The following is a 26,701-nucleotide window of genomic DNA, read 5'->3' on the forward strand; positions in this document are numbered from 1 at the left end:
GTTGATAGCTTTAAATAAGGTATCTCGGGACTCGTAGGTGCCTTCCGGAGGGAGACTGTCATCGGGAAATGAATGGTGGGTACTACTAGTAGCTGCCATCGGGAGACAAATCTGAGGCTAGTAATGGTAATAAAAGAAATACACGAAAGCACCTCAGCGCGCTTTGTAGCGCGTAAAGTATTGTATGCTGACAGCACCTGAGATCACCAGCGAAGGTCAAGACAGACCTTTTCTGCTGATATGGGTGCACCCCGGATATGGATCCAGGATTGCGATGTCGGCGGGAATTAAGACACGCTAAGCTGTAAGCAGAATCTGCACGGGTACCCGTGTAATATTATACGCACGGGTACCCGTGCGCCTATTGGGAGCCGACAGCGGGCAGTCGCATTGCGACCATCACCGGTCGGCCATGCGACAACAAGCCATCGGCGTGCGACGCAACGGTGTCGCAGGACGACGAACACGATGAAGGACAAAGGATATATAGAGCCAGGAGGATCTCCTTGTAGACAGTCATTACCTTTGTACTTCAGCGATCAATCTAAGTATCATTCTCATCCTTCACTTGAACTAGTCACTCAATTGACCCGAGTGTGATATCTCGCAAGAGACACGAACGACAACCCCAGAGAGCACGACAGCACGGAGTCAGTATTGCATAAGGACGCTACCTGCCTTATTCAGAACATAAACCCCACAGCGCCCTGCCAGACGGTTGACCCCGGAGGCAGGATCGTGACACGCAGCTGCTCGGCTGGGCCGCCTCTCCTGAGGTGCCTGCCGCCTGCTTTCTCTCAGATTACCTGACCTCCGTCTGCTCCCATCGCCGCCCGCCCATTTCTCTTTTCTTCTCTTCCACATATCGCCGCTTCCAACGATCACACCCCATGACAGCGAAGAGCTCGCCTTCGCCTCCGTCTACCTTCGTCGCCTACACCCGACCCTCCTCCTCCCCCGGTCGAGTCCCTGACCTATCGTCGTTGGCCACATATCCGACACACGATGGCCCCTCGAAGCAGGTTCTTCGAAAAGTACGCCGACGACGAAGACGAAGTGGATGCCTTCGAGCTGCTTGAGGACTTCGCATCTGCTCCCACTGATGATGTGCGAGAGATCTCCGCCAGCAAGAAGGCGGAGAGAGCGCGGGTAGTGCGGAAATGGAACAAGTAGGTGATGGTCCCCTATCCTGTTGACTCTCACAGCAGGACATGCGGACGAGACGCCTAATGAGTACCCAATCCATCGCTAACCGGACTCTCTGGGTTCTTCAACGAGGATTACGCAAAGAAGCAGATTGATCCGGAAGGCATATGGCTCGGCATGTGCTGCGACGATGAGAAGGCGAAGATGTACTGCAAGATCTTCCTGCAGTGGTGTGTAAAAGCGTCCGGTCGATGGGAGCTTTGTCTCGGGCCAGCCGAGCGTGAATGGGAGCGTGCAGTGACATCGGCCATCACGGTCACGGAGGTCTGGAAGTGTCTGGTCGTTGAGGCAGATTCAACCGTATTATTTCGCAAGCGGAAGGAAGATCGTGCCAACCGACGCAGATGGATATTGTCTTTCGCTGAAAAGGACAGGACGGGGCCGGTTGCAGAGATATCTCGGGTATGACGTTGCTTGCCTCTCTCACCGTCCACCGCTATTGTTCTAACTGTTACCTTTCGCAGTGGATTGACGGACCAATGGCGAGACAATATGGCCTTACTACCGAACAGATGTTCGTGAAGCAAGAGACGACAGCTGAAGACATTGCGGTGTTCCTCGACACCTTGTGGACTCGATCAGAAGATATCCCCCTCACCCCGACCAAGCGGATCGCCTTCCATGTATATGTGCTGGTGGTTGGTATTGGCGGCTTTCGCAATAGCTCGGTGTTAGGACTGCCGTATAGGCAAGTCCGCTTTGCGCTAGTACGGGATCGTGATCATCCAGATTCCTCGAAACTTGTCGCCCACGTCTTGATCATTCAGAACAAGCGCAGGAAAAACTTGCGCCGCACTCAAGATGACAAGTACGTATTTTCTCAGGTTAGCTCGCTTTTCACACCTTATATCCCGCATGCCTTGTTCACCCACCCCCGCTCCCCTTCGTCCGCCTGTGGTTCTAATCGTATTGCTGTGCCTACCAGGATCGAGTTCACTATTACTTTTGTACCGGGCCGTACAGTCTGTCTTCTAAGCCAACTTGCCTCCCGTGCCGTCGCCGACGATGCTTTTGAGGCGGGGTACCAGACCCTCGATGACTTGCTTTACCTGCCGCAACTGGAATCAGGTATCTACTACCTGCCTCTCCCGTTGAAAAACGATGTTCTAGACAAGCCAATTATTCCACTGCACCAAGGAAAACTGAATGAGATCTGGAACCGTACCCTGTTGGTGTCAGGTCTGCGACAGACAATGAAACCCTATTCACTACGAGTTGGCGCAGCTAATAGGCTCAACGGTAAGGGCTTTTGCCTCTTGACCTCTTCTTTCCCTAACCGCTCACACTGCTACCAGGTGTTCTCGAGCCCGCTTTACGAAATTACATCCTGTCACACTCGTCGGGCATGTTCCAGCATAGTTACCAACCTCGACACTTTAGGCACGACCTGTCTATGATTACCTTTGGCAAGCTAGGCAGTGACGGTGACGAGAAGTTATATAAGATGCTTTGCAACGCCTCTCTGACGCGTGATGAACGGGCCCCTGCTGATCCGACTGCGGAAGACCTGGCGGGGTTTGAGCGGCGACGAGACATTCAAGCCCTCTATAGCGAGCTTCGTGACACCTCGGACCCCGGGCAGCGGCGTCTTATAACGGGCCGTATAGCCCATATTGTGAAGATTCTATCCCGTTTAAGGGTGCAACAGCTGCGCGAAGCGTATTTCGCAGAAGCCGATCGAAGAAGAGGCCATGGACTACGGACTGATGACCTTGCTAAGCCCCCCATAGCTGCAAACACACCAGCAACACGTGTCGGGCAGTTTCTACGCCTCGAGAAATCCAATCTGGCCGACGACATCAAGCCCCCGCATTTGCTTGCAAAACTGTTGCTTGACTTCCTCCGGAACCGGCTATCGCCACTATCGGACGTCGATACTGCCTTAAGATCGGACACACAATCGCTGTCGGCTAGTCCGGACTTCGAGGCCACTTTCGAATCGACTGCCTCCAGCGCTGAACCGGCGATAAAATCTCTGTCGGCCACGTGCCTTCATTGCCTCGAGGCCTGTGCGAACAGATCCAGTCTGACGCGGCATCACAAGCGTCGCCACTTGCCTGTCTCCTTCCAACAGCCATTCCCTTGCCCGGAATGTCAGCGTCAGAAGCTTGGGGACGTCATGATTGATGGTGCGCCCGCCTGGAGCAATCACGCGGAGACCTATCATGGCAGAGATAATTCACCTGACTTACCCCGACAGACCCAGCTTTGGCATGAAAGTGTCGTCGCTGTGTCACAAGAAGCTTACTGCCTGATTTGCCGCAATTCTTTCCTTCCTGGCAAAGGTTTCGCGAGGCATATGGGCAAACATAAAAACGAGGGGACTTTTTCACGTCCATTTCAGTGCGGCTTATGTACCGAGGATACATGGATAAGTGGGTTATCTGCATGGATCGACCACTCGGTCAGAAGTCACGGGGGCTGTTCCCAGTCTGGCGCGGTGCTCGGGAAATCCGCAGCCGGCTTAAAGAGGGCATACGATGATGATATGGATACTGCGATTGCTGGGCGTAAAGCGAAGATGTGTAAAGTGAAGACCAGTCTAAGCGACAAGGCAGTCACGGTAGCTCAGTTCGCTGATGATATTCCGATCGATCCGGCTTTGTATGATAGCTGATGGTATTCTCAAACCCAAAGTTCAACTAAACATGAACATCCTCAGTTCTAAGGAGTCCGTAGCACTAACAACTCCTCTATAATGTCTTTAACTATGGCAGCCTCGTGGGTCATTGGCATTATAACAATCACACTTCATGCTACACGACCTCAATTTTCCAGAGGATCATAAACCTCTCTTTCTACAACGAGTCATTTCCTCGTGAGTACCACTGTACAAGCTCCATAGTTTGAGCTGCCATGTTCACCGATCAGGGAGTAAACATGCCTCTGCTACATTCAGACCACCATAGTTCTCATTTTGTGACGGGTATACAGTACCGTGTACACTGGAGCACGAAGTCTGTAATCAGGGTGTCAAGCGGGATGGTTTAGCGTGGCTTTCTACTTTTAGACCACCCAGCTCTTGAGTTATTTTTAGTTCAAGAGTTGCTAAACTAGATAACGTAAACCACGGTCTCGTTTCCCACACGACCTCGTTTCCCACGGAGGTCCTATTTTGCACAGACCACATAGCGAAGGTACCTGAAAATTGTTAAGGTGCACTAACAATTTTTAGGTACTTTGTGGCAGGTATCCCACTAGGAAAATACCTATATGAGAAACGGGGCTGTGTGGGAAACGAGACTGTGGTTTACGTTACAAGAAATCTGTTTTTGCTTCGTCCAAGTAATTTCTCCTTTTCTCGACCAGGATAGCATACTGTGACGACTTGAACCAACAGGGGATTGTTTGGGCGAGACAGGCTACACAAACAAGGCCGCATGATCGGGCCAAGTCTAGGGCAGGCAGCGAAGTGGGGCAGGACAGGCACATTAGGTAATCACAGGGATTAGGTAATCATCCGACGCTTGGCAGTCGGCTCGCCGACCCAAGGTTGTCGGCACTGCGACAGACTACTGTCGCAAGTACGACGAACCACAATCGGCGTTGCGACGACGGATCGTCGCAAGGATGGAAACACACGATGAAGGACAAAGGATATATAGATGGAGGATCTCCTGGCCAGACAGTCGTTACCTTTGTACTTCAGCGATCAATCTAAGTATCACCCTTACCCTTCACTTGACCTAGTCACTCAATTGATCCAAGTGTGATATCTCTCCCAAGAGACACGAACGACAACCCCAGAGATCACGACAGTACGGAGTCAGTATTGCGCAGGCGTTACCTACCTTCTCAGAACATAAACCCCAACCGCCCGGTCAGACGGATTGACCCCCGGAGGCCGGATCGTGACACATACATTCTTGGCAAGTTCAATAAGCGAAGGGGGTTTGAATCATGCATCTGAGCTTCGATTTTCTAGTGAATTAAGGCTACCTAAAACTTTTGGTTCTGGGTGCAATAGGTATATGGTTGATCACCTTGCATGCTTCTGAGGTAGTACAGTAGACTTGCGCTCCTTCTAATCATTGACGCTCGGTCGGAACCCCTAACCAGACCTTAAGCCTATATGCGACTCATTCAAGGTATAATCCCTCATCGAGGTCTATTGCGCCGAGCCCATTGCAAGATTTGCAGCGTTGATTGAAAACAACAGCGTTGTATCCGTTCTGGGGGTATTTTCTAATCATTATCGCTACCTTCTTACTATGCCATATTTAGAACAACCAAAAGTTCAGTCAACCTCAATTCACCAGAAAATCGAACCCAAGAGGCATGATTCACCCCCTTGGGTATTGGCTCTACTAGGAGTGTACGATCTCCTTACAAAGGTTAAGTTCTGTCGACTAACCAATAGTAGATGCATAGTAGCCGCTAGCCCACTATCCCCGCATTATCGTGCAGGTAACTAGCGCTGAATACCCTGGCCTTTGTCATTGGTTAGGGGACCACCGCAGCGCCCAATTAAGACTTTGTTCTGCCAGAAATAGCGACGTTCCTCCCACAGGGATACTCTGGCCTGGACACGCCCTATTGTGAACCTTCGACCATCACTAAGCCGTCCCTCTCTCTCCAGCCATCTTCCTCCAAGGAAAGGTTTGAACTATTTTACTAAACTCGGTCGCTGTTCCCAACCTGAGGCTCAGGCTGAACGCCGCCCGGACATCTTGTCCTGCCCCTGCGAGAGGACGTCACCAACTGCTGGGGATCTGGGCATTGTCGGAGTGAGGCGCATGAGATAGGAGGTTGTTATTTGTGGAGAATAGTATTCTCAAGTTGGGACGAAGAAGGAGCTTAGCGCTCTACAGGCGGCGCAAAATGAGGAAGGCGCTGGAGCGCGCGACATGGGTAGAATGAGCTACAGTATGGCATTTCGGCGACCCTAGGAACTTAAAATCGGGTTGAGACTGTCGGATGGCGCGTGACCTGACTGTTGGTGATATGATGTGATTGCTTGTGGTGGAGCTTTCAATACTTGGCCAATTGGAACAATGCCTGCTAGTGCTGTTACTTGTTGGTTTGGGGGCCCTCGTCATCTTCTCCACCATTATCAACGGAATGCACTGTGATAGGGGAATCCTGAGGTCGTACCAAACCAAGAGACACGGGTAATCATCAATGGCGAGGCTTGCACCTATATATGGAAGTCACTCCTTCCAGCTAATTTGTTTTAGGAAGTTCTTTCAATTTACACAGCTACAGCATGCATGAGGTTCTATGCGCGTACCACTGTGTCCGGATACGGCTCACGTTCGATTGGTCTAGTGTAACATACCCCTTCGGTACCTTACTGGGAGCGGGAATATAAATCGTTAGATTCTTCCTAGCATTGCTTCAACATACAATTCCCACAAAGTCGTTGGAGTTGGTTGGAAATCAATCCGAGAAGATGGACCTGCATCGCTTAACGAAAGATGGAAGACGCCTCTGGTATTTCTTTCGGATCATTCAACAACCGAGCATTGGGAGAGCTGCTGGATCGGGACCTTCAGGTATTTGAGACGTAAGCCCCCTGCGAGAATTGTTACTAATTTACTCAGCCGTGGCTGACCGTCGTCCAATTGACCCGCCTCCAGTCTTGCAGCTGAGAATTTTTGAAGGGGATAACATGGACTATGTACAAGATATTACGCCTATGTATCTTGCGCAATTCTTCGCCTATGCCTCAATAGAAGGAGTTCAGCAAGGTGGTAGACTGCTGATAGCGAAGAAAACTGCAGCTATCCTTGGAACAACCGTTGCTGGTAGCTCTTTCCTAAATCAACCAGAACCAGCTTACTACTTCGTATTTGACGATCTTTCGGTTCAGTTCGAGGGCCAATATTTTCTGAAATTCGACTTATACGAGCAGCAAATGTTAGACATGGACAGAGATGCTCTTTTGGGAGAAAGCGACCATGTAGACATCGAGAGCAATAATTATTTCTCCCACAGACAATCCATATCGTCAGCAGCTTTCTCAGTTGTACCGCCAAAGCGTTTTAAAGGCTTCACATACAGCACTGGCCTTAGTTGGGTCTTGGCTGAGCAAGGCATACGCATCCGTATTCGCAGCGACCTTCGTGCAATGAGAAAAGCTGGTCTCAAGCAGGATCCACTCGCATCAGTGGTTGTCACCGCTTGGTCGAGAACCGATCAGTCGTTCATCACCTCACGACCATCTCTTCCGTCACTAACCGAGGCACTTCAATTTGTTGATGACGGCTGAATGTCCAGCTCCCGGCAGCGTGGCGAGTTAACCTGCATAACCAGTAAGTTCAGCTCATCAGCATTGTCAAGTTATCCTCGCAAATTCTCTGGAGAATGCCTCCCGCAGTGGTGATCAGACATTTTTACGTGAGCTGAGAATGAATGACATGAAGCTGGGATTATGGAAGTTCATCGCTGGTATAAAGCTCTGCCAAGAACATATGGTCCTGTTCAATAGAATAACAGGCGCCAGACAGCCGCATCCTCTATCCTAACCGATCCGACAGTAGATTTATATCATGTAGTTAAATAACTTACTCAGCCTACCCCATCAGAAGCGCCTTCTTCATCTGGTCTCCAACCTCATACGGCACTGAATCAGTGCTATGGCTGTTTGTGTTTTGAGTATTCTCAAATCACAGAATTTTCCAGGCAGTAGCAGAACATGCTTTGAGGGAAAATTTAAGGTCTCTAAACTCGAAAACTCTTCTGTTGCCAAAACGCTCTAAGGTATGTCCCTTATGGCAGAAACTGCGCTTACGCTAATGATTCTATAGATGAAATCGAGTCAAGAAGAGAGAAAGCCATGTACTATTCTATTTGCAGGACCAGCCACGGATCTCTGGGTTTCAGTGTTCCTCCATAATACTAGGTTCCTTGATGAAGCAAATGGCGCAGGAAGGCCTTGGTGGCTTACGTCCACTACGCCCATTTCATGGCTACAGTGTGACCTCCCTCTATAGGACGGTCTCAGACTTCCAGGTTGCACAATTGAGTCTAAGCTGCAGCCTATGACAGATGGGGTCCTTGAATAGCCGGGAGGGATGAGCCTTGAAGACTAGCCCAGTAGTGCACTTTAGAGGCAAAATGTGGCATTGCGGTTCGACATTCCCAGGCAATTACTTAGCCTGAATCCTGTACCTGACTAGTTACAAGGACTCAAGCGAAACATACAGCTGTCCAATGAACCTTGAGCATAACAAATTCTCGATCTATCATCTTGTACACTCTAGGTCCTATTTCCCAGAGCCACTACAGCGGCCACGGAGGAGAAAGTCGTCTATTGGTGCATGGAGATCCTTTGAGAAGGCGCGTGTCTCCTCCCTATAGAGTAATATGGGGCAATCATGGAAGGTTCGCACCACAGCAAGCCTCACACCTCGATCACCCTCGATAATAGAGGCATACACTTGCTGTGCCGACTCTAAAAGTTGGAAATTGCCCAGAGCCCCTTTGCTGCCGCCTTAGACATCTGGAGCTCAAGAGCCTTAAACGATGGATGGGCCAAACTCTACGCGAAGACATCAAGCGAACTCTTGCAGCTCGTCGATGGTTGTATAAGCAGCAAAGATGATCTTGGGAACGGGTCTACTAAGCCAATCCCGGACACTCTCATCCACAGTACTTACGGATAAAGCGCAGACGAGTGGTTTTGTCATACAGAAGTAAGGGAAGCTTAGGAAAGGCCTCAATCAGAAATAGAATTTACTGGTAAATCTAGGGTCATATGAGTCTCCATAGAAAACTGTCTCGCCATCCTTGCTCCAGCGTAGGAAGTATGAAGGAGGATCTAATCGTGCCATCTCACGGCCATTGTCTTGATCTGGAGCCCGACTTCGACCTGGCCAAGGTGAAAGCTGACCTAACCTGTGCTCGAAACGGATTTTCCTTTATCCAGCATCCAGGGAGCAGGCTGTCACCAGAAACTGCGAGTTCTCTTGTTGTGGTCACGGATGGCCTCTACAGTTAACGGTTGGTTCCCATTCCTCTATGAGTTAAAACATCTTTGTGGAGGCAGCGTCAAATGTAACTAGCCCCCGCAAAATGGAGTATTCTACAAGCCTGCCTTGAGAACATCATTGTGCAAAGTGGGCGTAATCGCCTTCAGCAAGAGCGATGGGTAAAAATGGTTCCAACACGTTACCTTGGAAGGATTGCGCGCAAGCCTGGTTTCTCACACATGGCGAGAAGTCAAATGTTGTATGACATTCAATATCAAACGCCAAAGTGAACATAAGGAACCCAGAGCGGCCGCCTCGGCTCCGACCCTTGTCTCAATTCAGCGTCCCTGTCCGCTCCCGATGACCATGACTTTCCGCGTCCGGCATCCTCGAACTCCACCCACTGGTCTCGGAGCGTCCTCATCGCTCGGTGAAGCCCCCGGCTTACGGTTTCATCCCGGATACCCTCATCCCGCAGAAACTCGTACGTCATTCTCGCCATGTCCACACATAACCCGTCATTTACGCTCCAAAGCGTGCCCACTACATGACGGAACCCCGCAAGCTGGCAAGCATTGGCCAGATGGATGCTCTCGTCAACAGACCCCTCATCCAGGATCTGACCAGTCCCGCATGCCGAGAGGTACGCGAGGAATGGCGGCTTCGAGGTAAGGTTCGTCTCCAGGAGGCTCGCCACCGTGAATGGCTTCCGATCCCAATCATCCAGGAGCAGCTGGCTCTCCAGCGGTTCCGTGGGATGCGTGCTGCCGTGGCCAGCAAAGTGGAACATCTTGCAGGCCTCCAAGGCCGAGGCCACGTCGGCCTTGTACGGTCGAGGCCGGGCGTGCGGCAATCCCACCGACTCGCAAACAGCTACTACGGCATCAACCTCGTCGCTCGCATGCTTGAGCGGTTCCTGTTTTGGCGTGTTCTGCATGGCAACGACAACGGCATTTCGGGACTCTCCGGCTTCTGGCGCGTGCTGTGGCCGTCGCCGACTATGTATGATCGCCTTGACGGACGAGGCGTACGATGAGACGACTCTGTCGACCGCCGTCTCGCCGGTGCGCCTTAGATGGTGTCCCGCTGCATGGAGTGGAAACCGGGTCAGTGGGCCGGTGGGGACCCACCACACGTGCGGCCACTGACTGTCCGAAGGAGGTCCAGTAAAGCCTAGAGCATTAAGAATGGGACAGACGATGGCATCCCAGAGCCACCCAAGCGTGTCAAGAGTTCTAAGTTCCCGGACATGGTCGTTGAGCGCCTCTCGGGAGAGGTGTGGCAGCTCCAGCAATCGGATGCCGGACTGCTCAATGACCAAGGCATCGCAGCGATACGAGCTCACGTTCAGGTCGACGATCGGGCCATGCCGCGCAGCCTCCAGCATATCGGCTTCCGATGCGGAGAGGAGGAATCGCTCAAAACCGGACTTGGAACGGATCGTCTCGAGGAGAGCGGCAAGCTGGGGTCCAGCGTCGCGGCGCCGATCGCCTTCCGTCTCTGCGGCCAGAGTGGGGTGCTCGGCAGCGAGGGAACGAGCCGACGCCGGTGCGTCCAGTTGATCTCGCAGGTCGATAAAGGAACGTACCAGGTCGGGATGCTCGCGTTCGAGAGCGGCAAGGTCGGATTGCTCGAAGAGGGCTCCCGCGATGACACCACGACCAGTCTCAAGCAGTTCGATAGCAGCAGCAGGGCCTCTGTTGGCATGCAGAGCAATGGCTGTCGCGTCCGACGAGAGTCCGACAGCCGCGGAGAGGAGGTGCCGCTTGTCTGAGTTCTGCAGAGAATGGGGCGTCAATAAGGGAATCAAGTCGATCGTCGTTTTGGCAATGGTGTATGCTTGTCGATCTTGAAGTATAGCTGGGGATGTCAGAAGATGACGGCCGGCTGCGACACGCATGCTCACCGGACTGACGCAAGGCAGCGACGAAGCGTTCCTTGCCTTCCTCGAGGTCTGCCATCGCTCCGTTCCGCGAGTACCTGTCGCTTAGACAAATTCCGAGGTTGTTCAGCCATCCAGCCCGGTTCGGATGATCTGACGGGGTGGCATCGATGGCTTCTCGTCCTACTTGGATCGCTTCCTCGAGGTCTGCCATCGCTCCGTTCCGCGAGTATCTAGCGCCTAGACGAACTCCAAGGTTGTTCAAGAACCTAGCCCAGTCTGGATGATCTAGAGGGGCAGCATTGATGGCTTCTTGCCCTACTTGGATCGCTTCCTCGAGATCTGCCATCTCTGTAGTCCGTGAGTATCTACGGCCTAGATGATTTCCGAGGTTGATTAAGAACCCAGCCCGGTTCGGATGATTTAGCGGGATGCCATCGATGGCTTCCCGTATCATGTGAATGGCTTCCTCGAGGTCTGCTATCTCTGCAGTCCGCGAGTACCTGTCACTTAGGAGAGTTCCGAGGTTGTTCAAGAATCCTGCCCGATCTCGATTGTCCAGCGGGGTGGCATCGATGGCTTCTCGTCCTACTCGGATCGCTTCCTCGAGGTCTGCCATCGCTCCGGTCCATGAGTATCTATCCCCTAGACGAATTCCGAGGTTGTTCAATAATATAGCCCGGTCCGGATGATGTAGAGGGGTAGCATCGATGGCTTCCCGTGTCACGCGAATAGCTTCCTCGAGGTCTGCCATCACGCCTATGCGTGAGTATCTGTCGCCTAGACCAATTCCGAGGTTGTTCAAGAACTAGCCCGGTCTGGATGATCTAAAGGGGCGGCATTGATGGCTTCTTGCCCTACTTGGATCGCTTCCTCGAGATCTGCCATCTCTGTAGTCCGTGAGTATCTGTGGCCTAGAGAACTGGTTGTCCTGGTAATTCGAAGCGGCTCGTTAGTAGTCCGATGTCTTTGCCAGGGAGGAAACTTGTCACCCACCCTTCGAAGCTTTAAAATCTAGAATAGAATCGGCCCTGGTGTCGAATGAGTGGAAGATTCGACCTCTGCCCTGCCTAGAATCACGCCCGAGCCACGCACCCACATGCGGCGAGCTATCACATTCTTAATTGCCATTCGTAACTGCTGACACTCAATGCTGACTTGGCATCTTCGTGGCTTGGCGCACTCAGCTTTCAGCTGGCAGAATCTGCATTCGTTGTACTGTAACCACCCTTTGGAGAAACTTAGCTTCTAGGATGGGAGCCACCTCGTCATAGCGGCGTCATGGCTCGTCTTAGACTTTCAGCCGACAGTCAGCGCGTGCTGTTTCGTCACTTGTCAGCAAGGCTCCAGAGTTAGATTTGTAACTCCTCGCAAATCCACCGGTGCAGGGTCGCCACATGCTCTAACCTGGTGCAATTTGTCATTTTCTGTAGGATCACTGGGACTGCTATCTCGATGCCTATTGGCTGCCGCGCGTACGCTGGTCCCAGACTTTTGTTCATGTTCGTGCACCTGCCAGAAAGTCGGAATTGTCTGCTCGTCGTCCGGAATCGAGGTAGGGTCCGCAGGCCATTTCCATTCATCAGGCCAACCTGTAGGTCTCGGCCAGTCCGAAATACACATTCTCAGGACATGACGGAAACGGTGCCAGGTCCCGGAGGAGCTCCTTCTCGTCCAGGGCCTCCAGCCGGACATCACTGCTTTCCCACCGGAATGCGACGTCCGGACCTCTTCAAATCCAAGAATCCGGGATCCTCCCCTTCCTAAGCACCCAGCAAAGACTAAAAGCTCTGATACCAGGCTACAGATTTTGATCGCCGCCTACGACGACGTCATGTCGGCTGTCTGTCGCGGGTACGAAAACAAAAAGCAGAAGGCCAAAGCCAGGACACCATTGCCGACCGGCCGCAACAAGAAGATCGACAATACCGCCGAGTGCGACGAATGGGAGCGCTACTTCGGCATCGCCACCCCCGCGGCCCAGGTCAAGTCTAACTGTCTCGTCGCCCTGAAGGCCGTGGCCCTTCGCTGGGGTCGCGAAGTCGTGCTGCACTATGACTGGGCATCCAAAGGCCCGAATTTCTGCAATCTGCCCTAGCTGCCACACTTTCCCCAGTGTGACGCGCTGTCACGGGGTGATAACGCCTGCCTGGTCGTGTGCCGCTGCGGTATGCGCTGAGATGAAAGGGAATGGAGATGGATCCTCTAGCCGCGGTTTCTTGAAAGGCTGGGTGATGTCGGGCAACGAGGCAGTACGGCGGCGGGTGGGAGAAGGGGCAGGAGGGGCGGCCCGGTCTGCGGCAGGACGCCTGGTCCAGACTTGGTCAAGAAGGCGCTTGGTGTGATGAAGGTAGAGTTGGCCGCGGATAGCAAAGAAACTCTCTGGCTTGAAGGTGGTGGTATTATCCAGGGCTCCTAGAAGGGTTGACGGCACAGGACAGCATGGCGGGGGCGGAGCTTTGGGGGCGGGGGCCTTCACTGGGTGTGTTGGGGAACCAGGACTTTTACTGTGAAAAAATTAGTGTTCAAAGCAGGCCTCACCTGATCGTAGTACTGCAGGCGCCTGGGGACTGGCACTGCCCATCATTCCGGGCGGTAGTGCGCTCCAGTACCGGGGACGGGGCTATAGTCAAGGGCCGTGCGCGGGGCCCCCTTGTGCTGACCTGCGACGCGCACTACTGGGGACGCGCACTACCTGCGAGGTGAAATTCAGGTACGTGGAGAAGAGGCGAGGTTCAGGTAAGTTTGTAGGGTCCGTGATTTTAATACTTGGCGGAAGCATCTATACTAAGCCGTTAATGAGGCGAAGCCGTCTTTAAGCTTTCGGCGACAGTTTAGACTTCGAAGCTATTATGTGCTATCTATCGGACTTCTCCAAGGTGATTATCCGGACCAAGACCTGTCATGGAGCAGAGAATATCCGAATCATTGACACTCTGAAATCTCTTTTCCAAAAGGCGAATTACATACAACTCAGCCACAGAGGATCAACTCGTCCGCATTTCTAGGGTTCCCGGCAGAGTGATCTCATTCCCTGTAGCGTTTTGATGGTCGTGTCGCTGGGACACTACTCTAGAGCCGTACTACATTCCGGGCCAGTTGCGACAGCCTGATGACTTATCTAAGTGATTCAGAAATCATGCGGCAGATAGTTCAGGGGGCCATCGGCTTCGCTTGGCACGACACTCTCCATTTGCGGTACTATCGACAACTTGATCAATAAAGAGATTCTCGGTGCTCGGGCCATGGGCGGCTTGCCCTGGGCTCGGAGCTCGAGCGAACCAGTGGAGTTCGCAGAAGTGCGGCTACTCAAGAGGTCATAGTGCGGCTAGAGGAAGAGCTCCTCGGGCCTATATAGACTAGTACTAGCGTGCCCTGGGAAGTTCAAGGAGATAGTATTTGCTAGCAGGTTCACCTCGCAGTGATATGCGGCATTTGACATCACCTAAGCGAAATTTAACAAAGTTTTCGCCGCGGTAACCTTCGATCAGTCCTGTATGATTGATTGAGTATACTCATGCACGAGGGATAGAACTGAGGCTCATGGCTTCAGTAGCAAGGTAGTAACATTGGTCTACGAATACTCCCTGCGCTCTGTTCACCTAAGTTTTGCTCCTCTCTCGGGTAGTCAATCCTCGCGCTCTAAGAGATTTCATTGATCTATATACGGGGTAAATTTCTCAGCTAGCAGGTGGATCAGAGAGGGGGAAAAGCAACGGAGGCAGCAAAGCGATGCCCCTTCTGGCGGAGTTGCTTCATCTTGTATTGAATAGGAGATAAAGTGTCTCTGAGTGATCGCACCTTGTTCGATCAAGCACGACAACGGGTGCTGATGGTTCCTGTCTGACCAGCGTAAGGGCAGCTGAGTATGCCTGCATCATTGCCTATAGTGAGGGCTTTGTTGAACACTCAGTTAGCCTATCGTAATCATTGACCTGGTAGGCTGATGTATCTCGGATCATTAGATCTCGATCCTCTCACCCCGCGCTTAGATATCTCACGCTCCGAATAGAATCCGATCTGCGTAGCACAACATGGATTTTTCTACATGATGCAACGGAGCAGATCGAGGAAACGTGGTATTTGCGTACCTTTCGTCCGCAGGTATAACAGACATATGGGAATGTGGATACTTACCGAGGTCGTTCTGCAAGGACCTGTATCCAGATGGTAGCACGCCCCTGTATGGCCCATCTTGGCACGCCCAATCGAAGTGATGACCTTGCCTCTTGTCATCAGGATCTCCCACTTTGATCAGGGAGATCTTGTGGCAAGGTTTCGGGGACCAATGACGATATTGATCTCGTCCCTGCCTCACGGCAACGCTGCCTTGGCCATGTACGATGGGAAAAAGCCAGCCTTCGTACTCGTAATAGCATCTTTTAAAGGATTTATGTCAGTTGTCATATGTGTATTCTGTTGGACCGAGGACGTGCAGCTTACTGGGTCAGCTCGATCTGCGAGCACAATCTCGTCCCAGGAAGCAAAGTATGGTCGCTCAGGCATACAGCCACGAAGAAGATCTCTTCCAGCTCCGAGTCAACCTCGATATGCCACTTCTCACACGTGTTGTTAAAGCCCGGATAGTCATTGCCTACATTGGTCTCGGCAAATGTCTGGTTAGAATCAAAGCCCAGAATCTGGTCCGTACTTTGACTGCTCTCGCTTTTAATAGTGCGAACAGCAGAGATACTTCGGGAGAGAGTCATCACAGCGAGAAAGGTATTTTTAGCGTCGGTTAAGCGCATCTTGTGGCTGCAGGGTAGGTATTTGTGCCGAGAGAGTTGTGTAGTAGTTAAACCGTTATCAGCTACGCGAAGTACTTCGACTGCTATTATAGAACATCCCCAGTATCACATGTGGGCGACGGCAAGGCCAAGGTGTTTCGTAAGGTTACGGGCAAGGGTAGCAGAGAGTTAATGTAAACAGTCCGCTCAAACTTGTCAACTTGGCGAGCAGGGTTGTAGACCGGCTTTAGGTTAAGTAGTAGGCTCAATAACATAAGGCACAGGAGTCTCCAAGGAGATCCCACCGGAAAGGGCGTCCGCTTCGCACTTACCGACAAGCAACATCTCGTCCTTCTACGCTGTATCCCATGCGATTATCCTCAACGGTGATCAACGCATTTAGTGTGTCTCAAGCTCCCCGAAGGGTAATGTCCACACGCGATCGCCGAGTATCAACTAAAGCCGCCTTGGACCACGGTAACTATTTATTCACCGCCAAGCAGTCAATAATTGTGGATGCTTCTTAGCTAGACAGTACCGCACAGTTTGTAGTTTTTCCTATTATGATGGGTGCCAACATATTCACAGTCTACAATACGTGTGTGGCTCGCGTGCTCCCGTTGGCGAGAGGTGTCCTGTCCAGTGCCTGCGCCCACGGCGGAGCAGGGAAAATAGCAAATCCAGCAGGAGTAACAGCACCTTCGCTGCGCTGCCTCCGCAACCTCTGCTCCTTTCCGCACAGCGTGGCCGTGCTCATAAGCACCTGCAAATAGAATCATGGCTGGAGCGACCGGACCGTGTACTCCGCATTGCCTCGGTCCGTGAGAGAGGGATGACCTGAAACTCGTCCAGTCTGACTTAGATCCGCTCGCCAAGAGACGGCTTTCACAACTAGAATGACTAAACCTTCCTGCTCACCTAACTATTCTCTGTTTCCTTCGCAGACCCGTCCTTGTCTTTGGCCTGATTATGGGGCCTTGTTTATGCCGTCTCAGAGCCCAAACAATCCCTGGTTGGTGCGGGTTGTCACGCTCGACCAGAAAGACTCGTAATATCAGGACACGAAATTCAACATGAGCTTCTAGGATCTGATTAAGACGGTTTCAGGGTTCGAAGAGCGATTTTTCAAGGACGTCAAGGCCCGTAAGATTGATGTAGCACTGTGTGAAGTAGGGGAATGAGACAGTCAGCACCTGCACACTTGGACCAAGGATTGCCTTCGCTTATTAAAAACTGAACGAAGTTTATCACTGAAATCTCGGGGCTTAAAGTAGAGTGATTTGGTGATCTAACAACCTAACGATCTCGCTTATGGCATACAACTTAGTTTTGCAGGCTATTTTGTATGCACGAATGTAGTCCGCGTTTGAAAAAGAGTTCGCTTGGGAGGAAGCTTCAGTCTGTATAGCTTCGACTGGATGGGATATGATATTTTCCAGCGGGACCATCCTTTCACCCACAGAATCGAGTAAGTTGCTTTATTGAATAAGTCTTTCGTATTCCTGGAAGGCTCTGAGCGGTTGTCACTGGGCCCGTGTCGCTTCAAGCACCACTCTTGGATACCCTTGATCCCCCCCACTTAGCATTCAGCGCGGTATATATAGTATCGCTATCGTGGGGAACTTCGACATACACAAACTGCTCTCCAGAGGGCAAAGGCGATCTTCTGAGAGTGTAATCTCATCGTTGATCAAGGTGGCGTATATAAGACAGTTTACATCATCCGCAATGATGAATCCATTTTCGCCAACCCGTTGTACAGTCGAATTCGAAATCGGTGTCCACTTTCGCTTAACGTCACTCTCTCTGCGCACGGTCCGCCTTGTCTTTGCAATGCCAAGTGCATGGAGCCGCAAACAAAGCTACCTGCAGGTAGGTGGGGCAGTCAGGACAGCCATTTCAGGCTGCAGGCAGGATTCACTCATTGCATAAACAGGGCGATGCCTGGAGAGCATTCCTTAGAAGCACTCCCCTGGCTTCTTTGGACCTGTTTTTCCAAATGAATTTCTACTCTACAGTCGAAGTTAGCTTTGACCGGGTCTTATGAGGTGTTTTCATCTTAAGTGACCTTCCTGTCATTTTGGCATGGGCACAGGGGGAGTCGTTTTGTCTAACCAAGTACGGCTTTCTCACACGAAGCTCTTGCCTTAGGAAGGGTTTCCAGCTAATTTCGCGACTACTAGCAGCGCGTCCACGGCTATTGTGTGGCTCATACTCGTGATCCAATTCGTACGGATAATCAAATCATACAGAGATGTTCTCCTTGATCGAAGTTGGTTCAAAATACTGATGTCGGATGAGATGTACAATATGATCTAAGCTTACTGCTGAGTGAAGCCTATTCCATCTTCATTTTATGGCAAGAATCTTACAAATGACTAAACAAGACATACTGTATATTCTCGGATACTAAGCTACGATACATCAGAAAGGCAATCAGAGCCCAGCTCTGCTTAAGGCAAATGGTCAAAGGATAGTCAAAGGCGCCAATTATGATCTACGTGTTTCTAGATAGAGGTGAAATGTAGGATAAAAATGCGGCCAGTCGAGCATGCAATAACCAATTTCGTGTCTGCATCCACTGTGGCCCACCCAACAACTCGCGATCGGAGCTCTGGAAGAAGCCAGAGGACCGGCTGCGAATCCCTCAAAATCCATGCACCATCCGAACTGATACCATAGCGTTGGCGGCCGGCCGTGACGGACATGTTTGGATATGGATCCAAGATGTATTTCACGGCACTCTCGACAAGGACGACTTGAACACCGGTATAGATGTACGTGTCAGTCTTGTCGAATGAGATAGAGCAACCGGCAAAATCTCCGTACATGATAGAGCCATCGGCATCAACTTCGTATGTCGCCTCAGACATGCCCGTAGCCGCATCCCACAGCTTGACTGTCTCATCCTGCGATGCCGAGACAACGCGGCGGCCGTCTGGGGAGAAGGCTGCCGACGCGACCCAGCCGATATGGCCCTCGAGTGTCGCCTCACATGCGCTCCATTGCTCCGAGAGCTCCGGTTTGCACTGGACCCAATCCGGGGTCTCGCCGCGGAAGAGCTTCCGAACCAAACTTTTAGCTGGACTGAAGACGAGTGCCGAGATGTAACATTGCAGCGGTTGGGTCTCAAGTGCTGGGCGGAAGCTTCGCAGAAGACGGTACACGTCAACAACTATTTCCTGGAGACTTGACGCGTTCAGATGGTCCTGTTTTGTTTAGTACTTCTTTCATGCAAGAGGGCTTTTCTGAGCATACCTGGATGTGCTGTTTGACTCTCTCCAATGCGATCATACCTTCTGATATGCTGCGTAGTAGACTCAACGCCTCAATCCAGTAGAGAGTCTTGTCCCGCAAGAAGTTGTTGACTCTTCCGCGGTCGCGTGTGCTGCTGCCTTCATCCTGATTCGTAATGCTCTCTACTAAATGATTAACCCAGTAGACGCAGCAATAGCCGACTTCCGTCAGTGGGTCAATCACCGGTGGGCTGATGTCCTCCATAGGAAAGCCCGGGTCGTGCAGATTGTAGATGTCGCGCTTGAGTATGCGGGACATAGCCTCGATTGAGTTCTGGAGAATCTGACTGTGAATAGATGGCTGTCCTTTGGCAAAGAGAACGCTCGCGTGCGACTTCATCAAAAAGTCCTTCCCCGATTGGTGGACACAGTACACCTTGTCTTCGCGAATGGTGAGGAACGAGCCGCATAGGCTGATGATCTCCTGTAGCGATTCGCGATCGGTTCCCACGTCATCGAGCTCTCCGACCAAAGCCATCAATTCGGACAGCGACGGTGGGCGATAGGTTGTTGCTACGAGTGCAAGAATCTGCGTACAGCGTTCGGTATCCTCTGAGGCGAGGATTTGCTCCATCATTCGTTGATATAGAGCATCAAGGCCCGGAGGGAAAGACTTGACTTTCTGTAACGCGTTCCCTTTGCGAGTCTTCTCGAGTTCTTGGCAGATCAAGGCAACCCAGAGAAAGGTACCGTCCGCGTTCGACGACAGAAAGTGGTGGACTTCCTTGGCTATGTCGTCGCGGTAACCCTTGCGTCGTGCAAGCTCGGACACCTTGTGGTCGATGTATGTATTTACGGCTTCTGTAACTGAAGTTTCATTAACCTCAAGCGAAAGCCTGTGCGCCACTTTGCGCAACGGTTCCTCAATCTGAGGCCAATTACGGCTTCAAATGAGCCATTTCGCTGTGGTTGTTTGCGAGGTCCTGACCACGAGGTCGAGAAACACTGGCAGACCTTGCAAACACTCGTCCAGAGCGTTGACCACAAGGACAACTCCCTGCAGTTTGGCATCCTGGAGGATGTTCTCGAAGATTTCACATAGCGCCTGCCAGCCGTTGGTGTCTTCAAAAAGGTCTCTGCCGGCCTTCTCGTGCTGCTTTTCCATGTGAGAAACGAGGGAGGCGTCCTTCTCGAGGAGCATGTAGATCAGGCTGCGCAATGCAGCCGCCGCGGTATTGATACGCCCATCGGTGGCCTGGAAGAAAAAGTAGGATAGAATCTGTCCTTCGGTGCGCATCCTCTCGAGTTCGTCGATGATTCCGCAGAGTAGCATGGTCTTGCCCTTGCCTGGATCGCCTTTGACCCAGAGTAGGCGCTGGTCGTTATTGTCACGCCACTGGCGGAAGTCCGGGTTGTCGAGCACCCAGAAGTAGGAGTCCCTGAGTAGGCTGCCCTTCATGTTTTCGATGCGCCTCTTGTCATGGCGAGGATCGGTCACGCGCAAGTCGGCAATGCATTGCTTGGCTGCTTCGCTAACAGTGTCCTTACCTGTAAACAAGAATGCATACCAGGACAAACTGGTCAGCCTGTGCTCCAGCATATTGGAAACGCATCTGAAGCCATGACTTCTTACCAATCTCTCGTCTCAGTCTGAGGAATGCCTTCTCCTCGCCCTCGCTGTAGATGAGTGGCATATGCGCGTCGAAGATGCCAAGCATGCAATACGCAAGGTCTTCGGGACGCTTCGTCTTGCGCCCTCCCACCCAAGAGAGTCGCTCGTTGATGCTGAAGTCAGCCAGAGGTTTCCCTCGAAGCGCGTCGACAGGGACCCCTGTGCATTCGTGGAGCAGTGCCTCTAACGTTGTTTTGTTGCCAAGTACGTATCCTTCTGCTGAGAAGAATTTGACCGACCGTGGGGCGATCAGCTCCTGGAGCGTCCAGCCGCGGGTTAGCCACCGGCTTCTTCTGAAGGCTGTCTCCCATGGAAGTTGTGACGCTTTGTCTTCGTCCTTGCCGCCATTGTTGACCACGTCGCTGAGGTAGACGTAGCAATGGTCGGCGTCTCTGTACCAGCGAACCATGGAGTTGATCGCTTCTTGAAGCTCCTGGCTGTTAGACTTGTCTATACAGCAAGTGTCGATCCAGAAGTTTTTCAGGCCATCCAGCGCAGCCTGCTGGCTGCAGAACGTGAGCTTTTTATACCCGACCTTGTGGTGGCCTGTATGATGTTGAACGTCTTGAAAGGTGATCTCCTGGTCATCGGCTCCACAGGTGTGCGAGAGGATATCATATGGCGGGACGTCCTCTTGAGGGTGCTCCTTAAGTCTGAGGCTGCCATCCTCTTGGAGTTCCAAGAGCCGCATCCTGCAAAGGTGGTCTGAGCAGGGTATCTCGATTGATTGATGGTTTTGGCCAGCGACGGCGTGATGCGACTTTGGTCACGAAAACCGAGTATGCTCGAGCATCAGGATCGTGGTGGGGCACAACCAGCAGGCGTTCAATAGCGGTTGGAAAAGGAAAGGGTTAAGTGCATGGAGACAGTCCCACCTGCGGGAACCAGAAGCGGGGCTGACGCTTGAAACCAGTGTCCTATTCCGCAGATATCATACTACTGTATAGTACTGTGTCGGGGTGCCTAAAAGCGACCCAGTTTGCGGAGGATGAGGAGTCAGCCTCGCAAGGCAGCTACAGTACTGCACATTCAGGCAGCCATCTTGCCGGCCATTTTGGCATGATTGCATGAACATGTAATGTAGAAATTCCGTTCCGTATAGTAATAACTGCGGGAATGTTTGCTTGCAGTGACCGTATTATATTGGCATATACCATATGCCGCTTTTCTTCCACGTTCACCTCGTCGATGCAATAAATAAAAGACACCAGACGACGCTATAAATTACTATTGGCGCGCAAAACAGCTGTCCGAGATGCCCGGTCTGTCCAGGCATGTCTCCACTTATGTGCCCCACGTTGCCAAGACGAGCGGCTCGTGCGCAAAGAGACTTACGCCCAACGGAAGCCGGACACCGATTTCGAATCTGACTGTATAGAGTGGTAGTTACATTCGGGGTCAGCCTTTTGTGTATTGACCAGTTGGCATAGGGCCTGTTTGTGTGGGTTCATGTTCGATCCATACTCCCATCGCCAAAAATGGCCCACCGAGTCAGCCAGTAGCAATGTATTGTCCGACCACGGAACAAAGGACCGCACCCTCATAGATAATATCTTAGGCAATTACTACACGGGCATGAAGAATTGCTACCCGGGCATGACTCTTACACGGGCATGACCTTTTGCAGCCTCTGATTGGTCCATCCCTTTTTGTTAGTGCATCTAGATTCTGCCAACGCTCCCCTTGTACCTCGGGATTAGCTCTCCACCACGACGATCGACGAGACATATGGAAGCTATTCACTAGCTAGCTACTACACCAATTACCTCTTGTCGCATGTCAAGCCTACTGATAATGATTGTTCGTGAAAGATACCATATTTGTCAAGGTCACAGGGCTCCAGGCGTGGTGTGTTAGGCCCCTGCTGAGACCAACACTCAAACACACGCTGTATCAGGAATATCCAATAGCCTCATCTTCCAAGGCATCTGCATCACAAAGCAGGTCATTCCTTTGTGCTGAAATTGGTCCCCTCTTTCCTTCTTTCATAGTCAAATCAACTGCCCCTTTAACCATGTTCTCATCCGTGCGTGCGACACTCTTCCTGTCGCGATCAAGGCCGTCATTATGTCCCAGCCCGACTCTCGATCTAGCTCAGCAAGCAACCAACGACTACGAAGCCATCAATTACGTCCCCGAAAACGACAGCGGCAGAACCAATCTGAGAGTTCAAGACCACCTTCGTCTAATAGCACAGGGACGAGCATTGGCCCACACTATGGCGTGGGAGACGACGAGGCACTCTATAATGCTTTCGCCTCGCACCCAGAGACCTTCACGACCGCTCCACGCCCCCATGGATCGCGTGGGCTGAACGAGCCACCATGGGAGCTGCGATTCGATCATGAGATTCACCTATCGAATGATTTCCCAACCCGAGGAAGACGGTCGCAACGAGTAAGAATGCCTATACCAGGCCCGGAAATCGACCAGCCACCTACCTGCTCTCCACAACAATCAGCACAAGAACAATTCTCTCCAACAAGACCCCAGTTTCAGTCCGCCTTTAGGCTAGTGCGCGAGGTGATTGGGACAGATCGAAGACTTACCATCGAGCTCGTCCGGTCATACGAACGAGTCCGCCAATGGCGCGAGATATGGGGCTACTCGCCGCTCAGTTCAACTGCATTCGAATCATCTCCGCCATACTCGCCTCCCCGAGAAAGGCACTCTCCGCCTATCGCCTCGCCGCCCTCGCCCGACCACCCCTTGTCGCCTGTCCCTGACCCGATCCCGAACCCACCTATCCCAGGCGACCCAGCGCCGTCAGCCGAAGTCCTGTTCGAGTGGGTGAATACTTTCGCGAAGGCTAATGGCTTCGGTATTGTTCGACGAAATGCCTACTCATATAAGGGTCGGAAGATCCGGTACTCTTTCCAATGCGATCGATTCGGAGAACCACGCCCCTCAGAGAGTACCGGTATTCGGCAACGGAAGTCTCGAAAGTGTGGTTGTAAATGGATGGTCATCGCCGAAGCACTGGAGGAGGGTAGATGGCTTCTACGACACCACGATAACTCCGAGCATAGCCAGCATAACCACGGGGCCAGTATCAAACCATCCGCCCATCCCTCCCACAGACGACTCACTACACCTATCAGGGCAACAGTCGAATCGACAAGCCGTCGGGTCGGAATTCGGGCCCGTGACTTACGCGCGATCGTCCTGGAGCAGCATCCCGAGTCATCCTTTACACGAAAGGATATCTATAACGCCAGGTCTCGTATCAGCCGAGACAAGTTGAGCGGCCACACTCCTACTGCAGCACTGATCAAGCTGTTCGACGAGATGGAGATTCCCTATCTTGTTAAGTGGGCGGATGATGAGCCAAACCGCCTCGTCGGTCTTGTCTGGACCTTTCCGTACTGCCTCCAGATGTGGAAGCGGTTTCCTGAGGTCATCAGCTTCGACAACACATACAACACCAACCGCTTCAAGCTTCCATTATTCCAAGCAACAGGACAGACCTGCCTTGGTTCTGTCTACAATGCGGCGTTCGGTCTGATCGACAACGAGAGACGGGAGGGGTTCCAGTTCCTCTCTGAGAGCATTCGACAGATCTCAGAGCAGCACTCTATTCGCCAACCGGACGTTATCATTACTGACTTCGACGGTCAGATGAAGGCCGCGCTGAATGATCAGTTCCCTGATGCACAGCAGCAGCTGTGCATCCACCAAATCAATTCTAACGTCTTGCTCAAGTCAAAGCAGAAGTGGGTCAAGGGCCAATGTAGCAGTAGTAGTCCCGACAGCAGCAACGGGGAGGACTACGCTCCACAGGCACAGGCTGAGCTCGGCCCAAAAGACGGACAGTTGGTCAACGTGCAGACAGCTGAAGTCGTCCCTCATAGCCATCGAGGGGTTCTCATGATGTGGAAGGTCGTCTTGTTTGCGGAGACAGAGGAGGCTCACGAGAAGGCGTGGGGAAGCCTCTGTAGGGAATTTGACGATCAGCGGGCCATCCTGCGGTATCTCCATGGAACCTACATGCCTGTCAGGGCGCAGTGGGCACGATGTTTCATTCGCAACTATCGCAACTTCGGCATCCGCGTCACATCTGGGACAGAAGCAAGCAACAACAACATCAAGAGCTATCTCCTGAATGGTATGAGCAATCTCTATCGGCTTATCGAGGCTATGCAGGACATGATGAAGGACCAGGAGCGAGATTTCAACGACGCCTGCGCAGCGGACGAGGTACTTACCGCGCGAGAGCACATAGGGTCCAGCTCGGAGTATCTAGGCGAACCCCGGACAGCACTCTCTTCGAAGGGTCTCGGGCTTATCAACAAACAATATCGGCTAGCAAGGAAAGCAATGCCGACGGGGAAGAATCCGTTCCCTGACCCCATTGGCGATTGCAGTGAGGACTGCTCGGTTTCGACCGAGCTTGGAATCCCCTGCTGCCACACAATCTACTCAAAGCTGGTGAGTGGCACGCCTCTCACCAAATGGGAGGTCCATCCTCGGTGGCGCCTACGAGAGCCATCCTCTCGAGATCCATACCGACGAATCCTCGACCCTAAGATCGCCACTGCTCTCCGTGGCAGACCTAAGAACACCACACAGGCTGTTCCAGCGCGGCTAGCCATTGAGGCAAGCAGCCAGCCGAGTAGCCAACGAGCCAGCAATCCAGCAAGCCAAGCGACAGGGCGCAGACGAGGTCGACCACCAGGAAGTCACAACAAGTCAACGCTAGCTAGGCTTGCTCTGGAAGCGAGCCAACAGGCCAGCAGCCAGGCTAGTAGCCAGGCCAGTGCCTCATCCCAGCGCCAGACACGCAGCCGGTCAGCTGTTCTTGGAGCTGGAAGAACTACAGGAGTACGTGCCAACGGACGGAAGACGCAATCTAGCATTCGCAGGCGAAGGAGTCAGTGGGAGCTGCTTGACAGCGACGAGGAGGTTCTTCCATCTATAGTAGTTAACGTAAATGCATAGCGAGTGGGCCAGCATAGCGAGTGGGCCACCTCCATCACTTCACTAGAATTCCATCTTCTAACACATCTTACTCAACAACCAGCCATGGAGACCCCTTCTAAAGATAACCAATTGAATCTCGCTCTTCAAGCTATGGACCGTGATCCTTCCCTTTCTATACGCCGCGCAGCTGCAATCTACAACGTCTCTCGAACAACGCTTACCCGCCGCTATAAGGGGACGCCTTCTCGACGCGATAGCCTACCAAATTCGATGAAATTAACAGAGCTAGAGGAGCAGACGATTGTCGACTATATTCTCGACTTGGATGCGCGAGCATATCCTCCTCGGCTAAGTGAGCTTGGAGAAATGGCGAATCGACTGCTCGATAAGCGGGCTGCGCCACGCGTCGGTCCACGATGGGCGTCAAACTTCGTGAAGCGACAACCATAGCTCCAGACGCGTTTCTTTCGCAAGTACGACTACAAGAGAGCCCAATGCGAGGATCCCGACGCGATAAACGCGTGGTTTCGGCTTGTGCGGAACGTAGTCGCGAAAAACGGCGTAGCGGACTCCGATATCTACAACTTCGACGAGACAGGCTTTCAGATGGGCGTTATCGCGACCGGGATGGTCGTTACAAACGCGCAAATACGGTCGAACGTTAAGATGAAGCAACCAGGTAATCGGGAATGGGTTACGGTAATCCAGGGCGTTAGCGCGACTGGATTCTACGTCCCGCCGTTCGTTGTATTTGCCGGCAAATATCACCTCTCGACCTGGTACCAAGATAACGCGATTCCTCGCGACTGGAGAATCGTAACATCCGCAAACGGCTGGACTACAAACGAAATTGGTCTAGATTGGATTCGACATTTCGATCAGCACACAAAGTCGCGAACAAAAGGCGGTTATCGCCTCCTCGTCCTCGACGGCCACGAAAGTCACCACTCGGTCGAATTCGAGCTCTACTGTAAGGACAACAACATTATTACGCTCTGTATGCCTCCTCACTCGTCTCATATACTCCAGCCTCTCGATGTTGGCTGTTTTGGTCCGCTGAAGAGAGCATACGGTCGGCAAATTGAGCTTAAGATGAAGGCGGGTACAACGCATATCAGCAAGGAGGACTTCCTCCCCTTGTTTTT

At 52.1% G+C, this 26,701-nt stretch overlaps 5 protein-coding genes across 5 annotated transcripts; 3 read left to right on the forward strand and 2 right to left on the reverse strand.

Annotated features, from left to right (window-relative positions):
• Window positions 1–1,005: 1,005 nt before the first annotated feature.
• B0I36DRAFT_388981 (uncharacterized protein) lies at window positions 1,006–2,536 on the forward strand (the record flags this gene model as incomplete). The annotated part of the gene is made up of 5 exons (XM_046161284.1): window positions 1,006–1,149; window positions 1,279–1,608; window positions 1,671–2,014; window positions 2,132–2,445; window positions 2,502–2,536. Coding segments are annotated over 5 exons (1,167 nt in total), but the record flags the coding sequence as incomplete, so codon positions are not given.
• A 4,041-nt stretch (window positions 2,537–6,577) lies between these two features.
• Window positions 6,578–7,285, forward strand: B0I36DRAFT_203439 (velvet factor; the record flags this gene model as incomplete). The annotated part of the gene is made up of 2 exons (XM_046148799.1): window positions 6,578–6,701; window positions 6,750–7,285. Coding segments are annotated over 2 exons (660 nt in total), but the record flags the coding sequence as incomplete, so codon positions are not given.
• Window positions 7,286–9,393: 2,108 nt separating this feature from the next.
• On the reverse strand, window positions 9,394–12,696 carry B0I36DRAFT_377893 (CHAT domain-containing protein; the record flags this gene model as incomplete). Its single annotated transcript, XM_046160609.1, has 4 exons — window positions 9,394–10,979; window positions 11,026–11,781; window positions 11,811–11,915; window positions 12,399–12,696. 4 exons carry the CDS (start codon window positions 12,694–12,696, stop codon window positions 9,394–9,396), a joined length of 2,745 nt encoding a protein of 914 aa, XP_046006007.1.
• A 2,795-nt stretch (window positions 12,697–15,491) lies between these two features.
• B0I36DRAFT_355185 (uncharacterized protein) lies at window positions 15,492–16,501 on the forward strand (the record flags this gene model as incomplete). The annotated part of the gene is made up of 5 exons (XM_046157413.1): window positions 15,492–15,723; window position 15,763; window positions 15,842–15,922; window positions 16,132–16,205; window positions 16,281–16,501. The coding sequence occupies 5 exons, from the start codon at window positions 15,492–15,494 to the stop codon at window positions 16,499–16,501; spliced, it is 609 nt and encodes a 202-aa protein (XP_046006008.1).
• Window positions 16,502–18,235: 1,734 nt separating this feature from the next.
• B0I36DRAFT_388984 (heterokaryon incompatibility protein-domain-containing protein) lies at window positions 18,236–21,327 on the reverse strand (the record flags this gene model as incomplete). The annotated part of the gene is made up of 4 exons (XM_046161285.1): window positions 18,236–18,937; window positions 18,987–19,796; window positions 19,953–20,512; window positions 20,598–21,327. 4 exons carry the CDS (start codon window positions 21,325–21,327, stop codon window positions 18,236–18,238), a joined length of 2,802 nt encoding a protein of 933 aa, XP_046006009.1.
• Between the last annotated feature and the right edge of the window lie 5,374 nt (window positions 21,328–26,701).

This window comes from Microdochium trichocladiopsis, assembly GCF_020744255.1.
Source record: "Microdochium trichocladiopsis strain MPI-CAGE-CH-0230 chromosome Unknown B0I36scaffold_12, whole genome shotgun sequence".
Lineage (NCBI taxonomy): Eukaryota > Fungi > Ascomycota > Sordariomycetes > Xylariales > Microdochiaceae > Microdochium > Microdochium trichocladiopsis.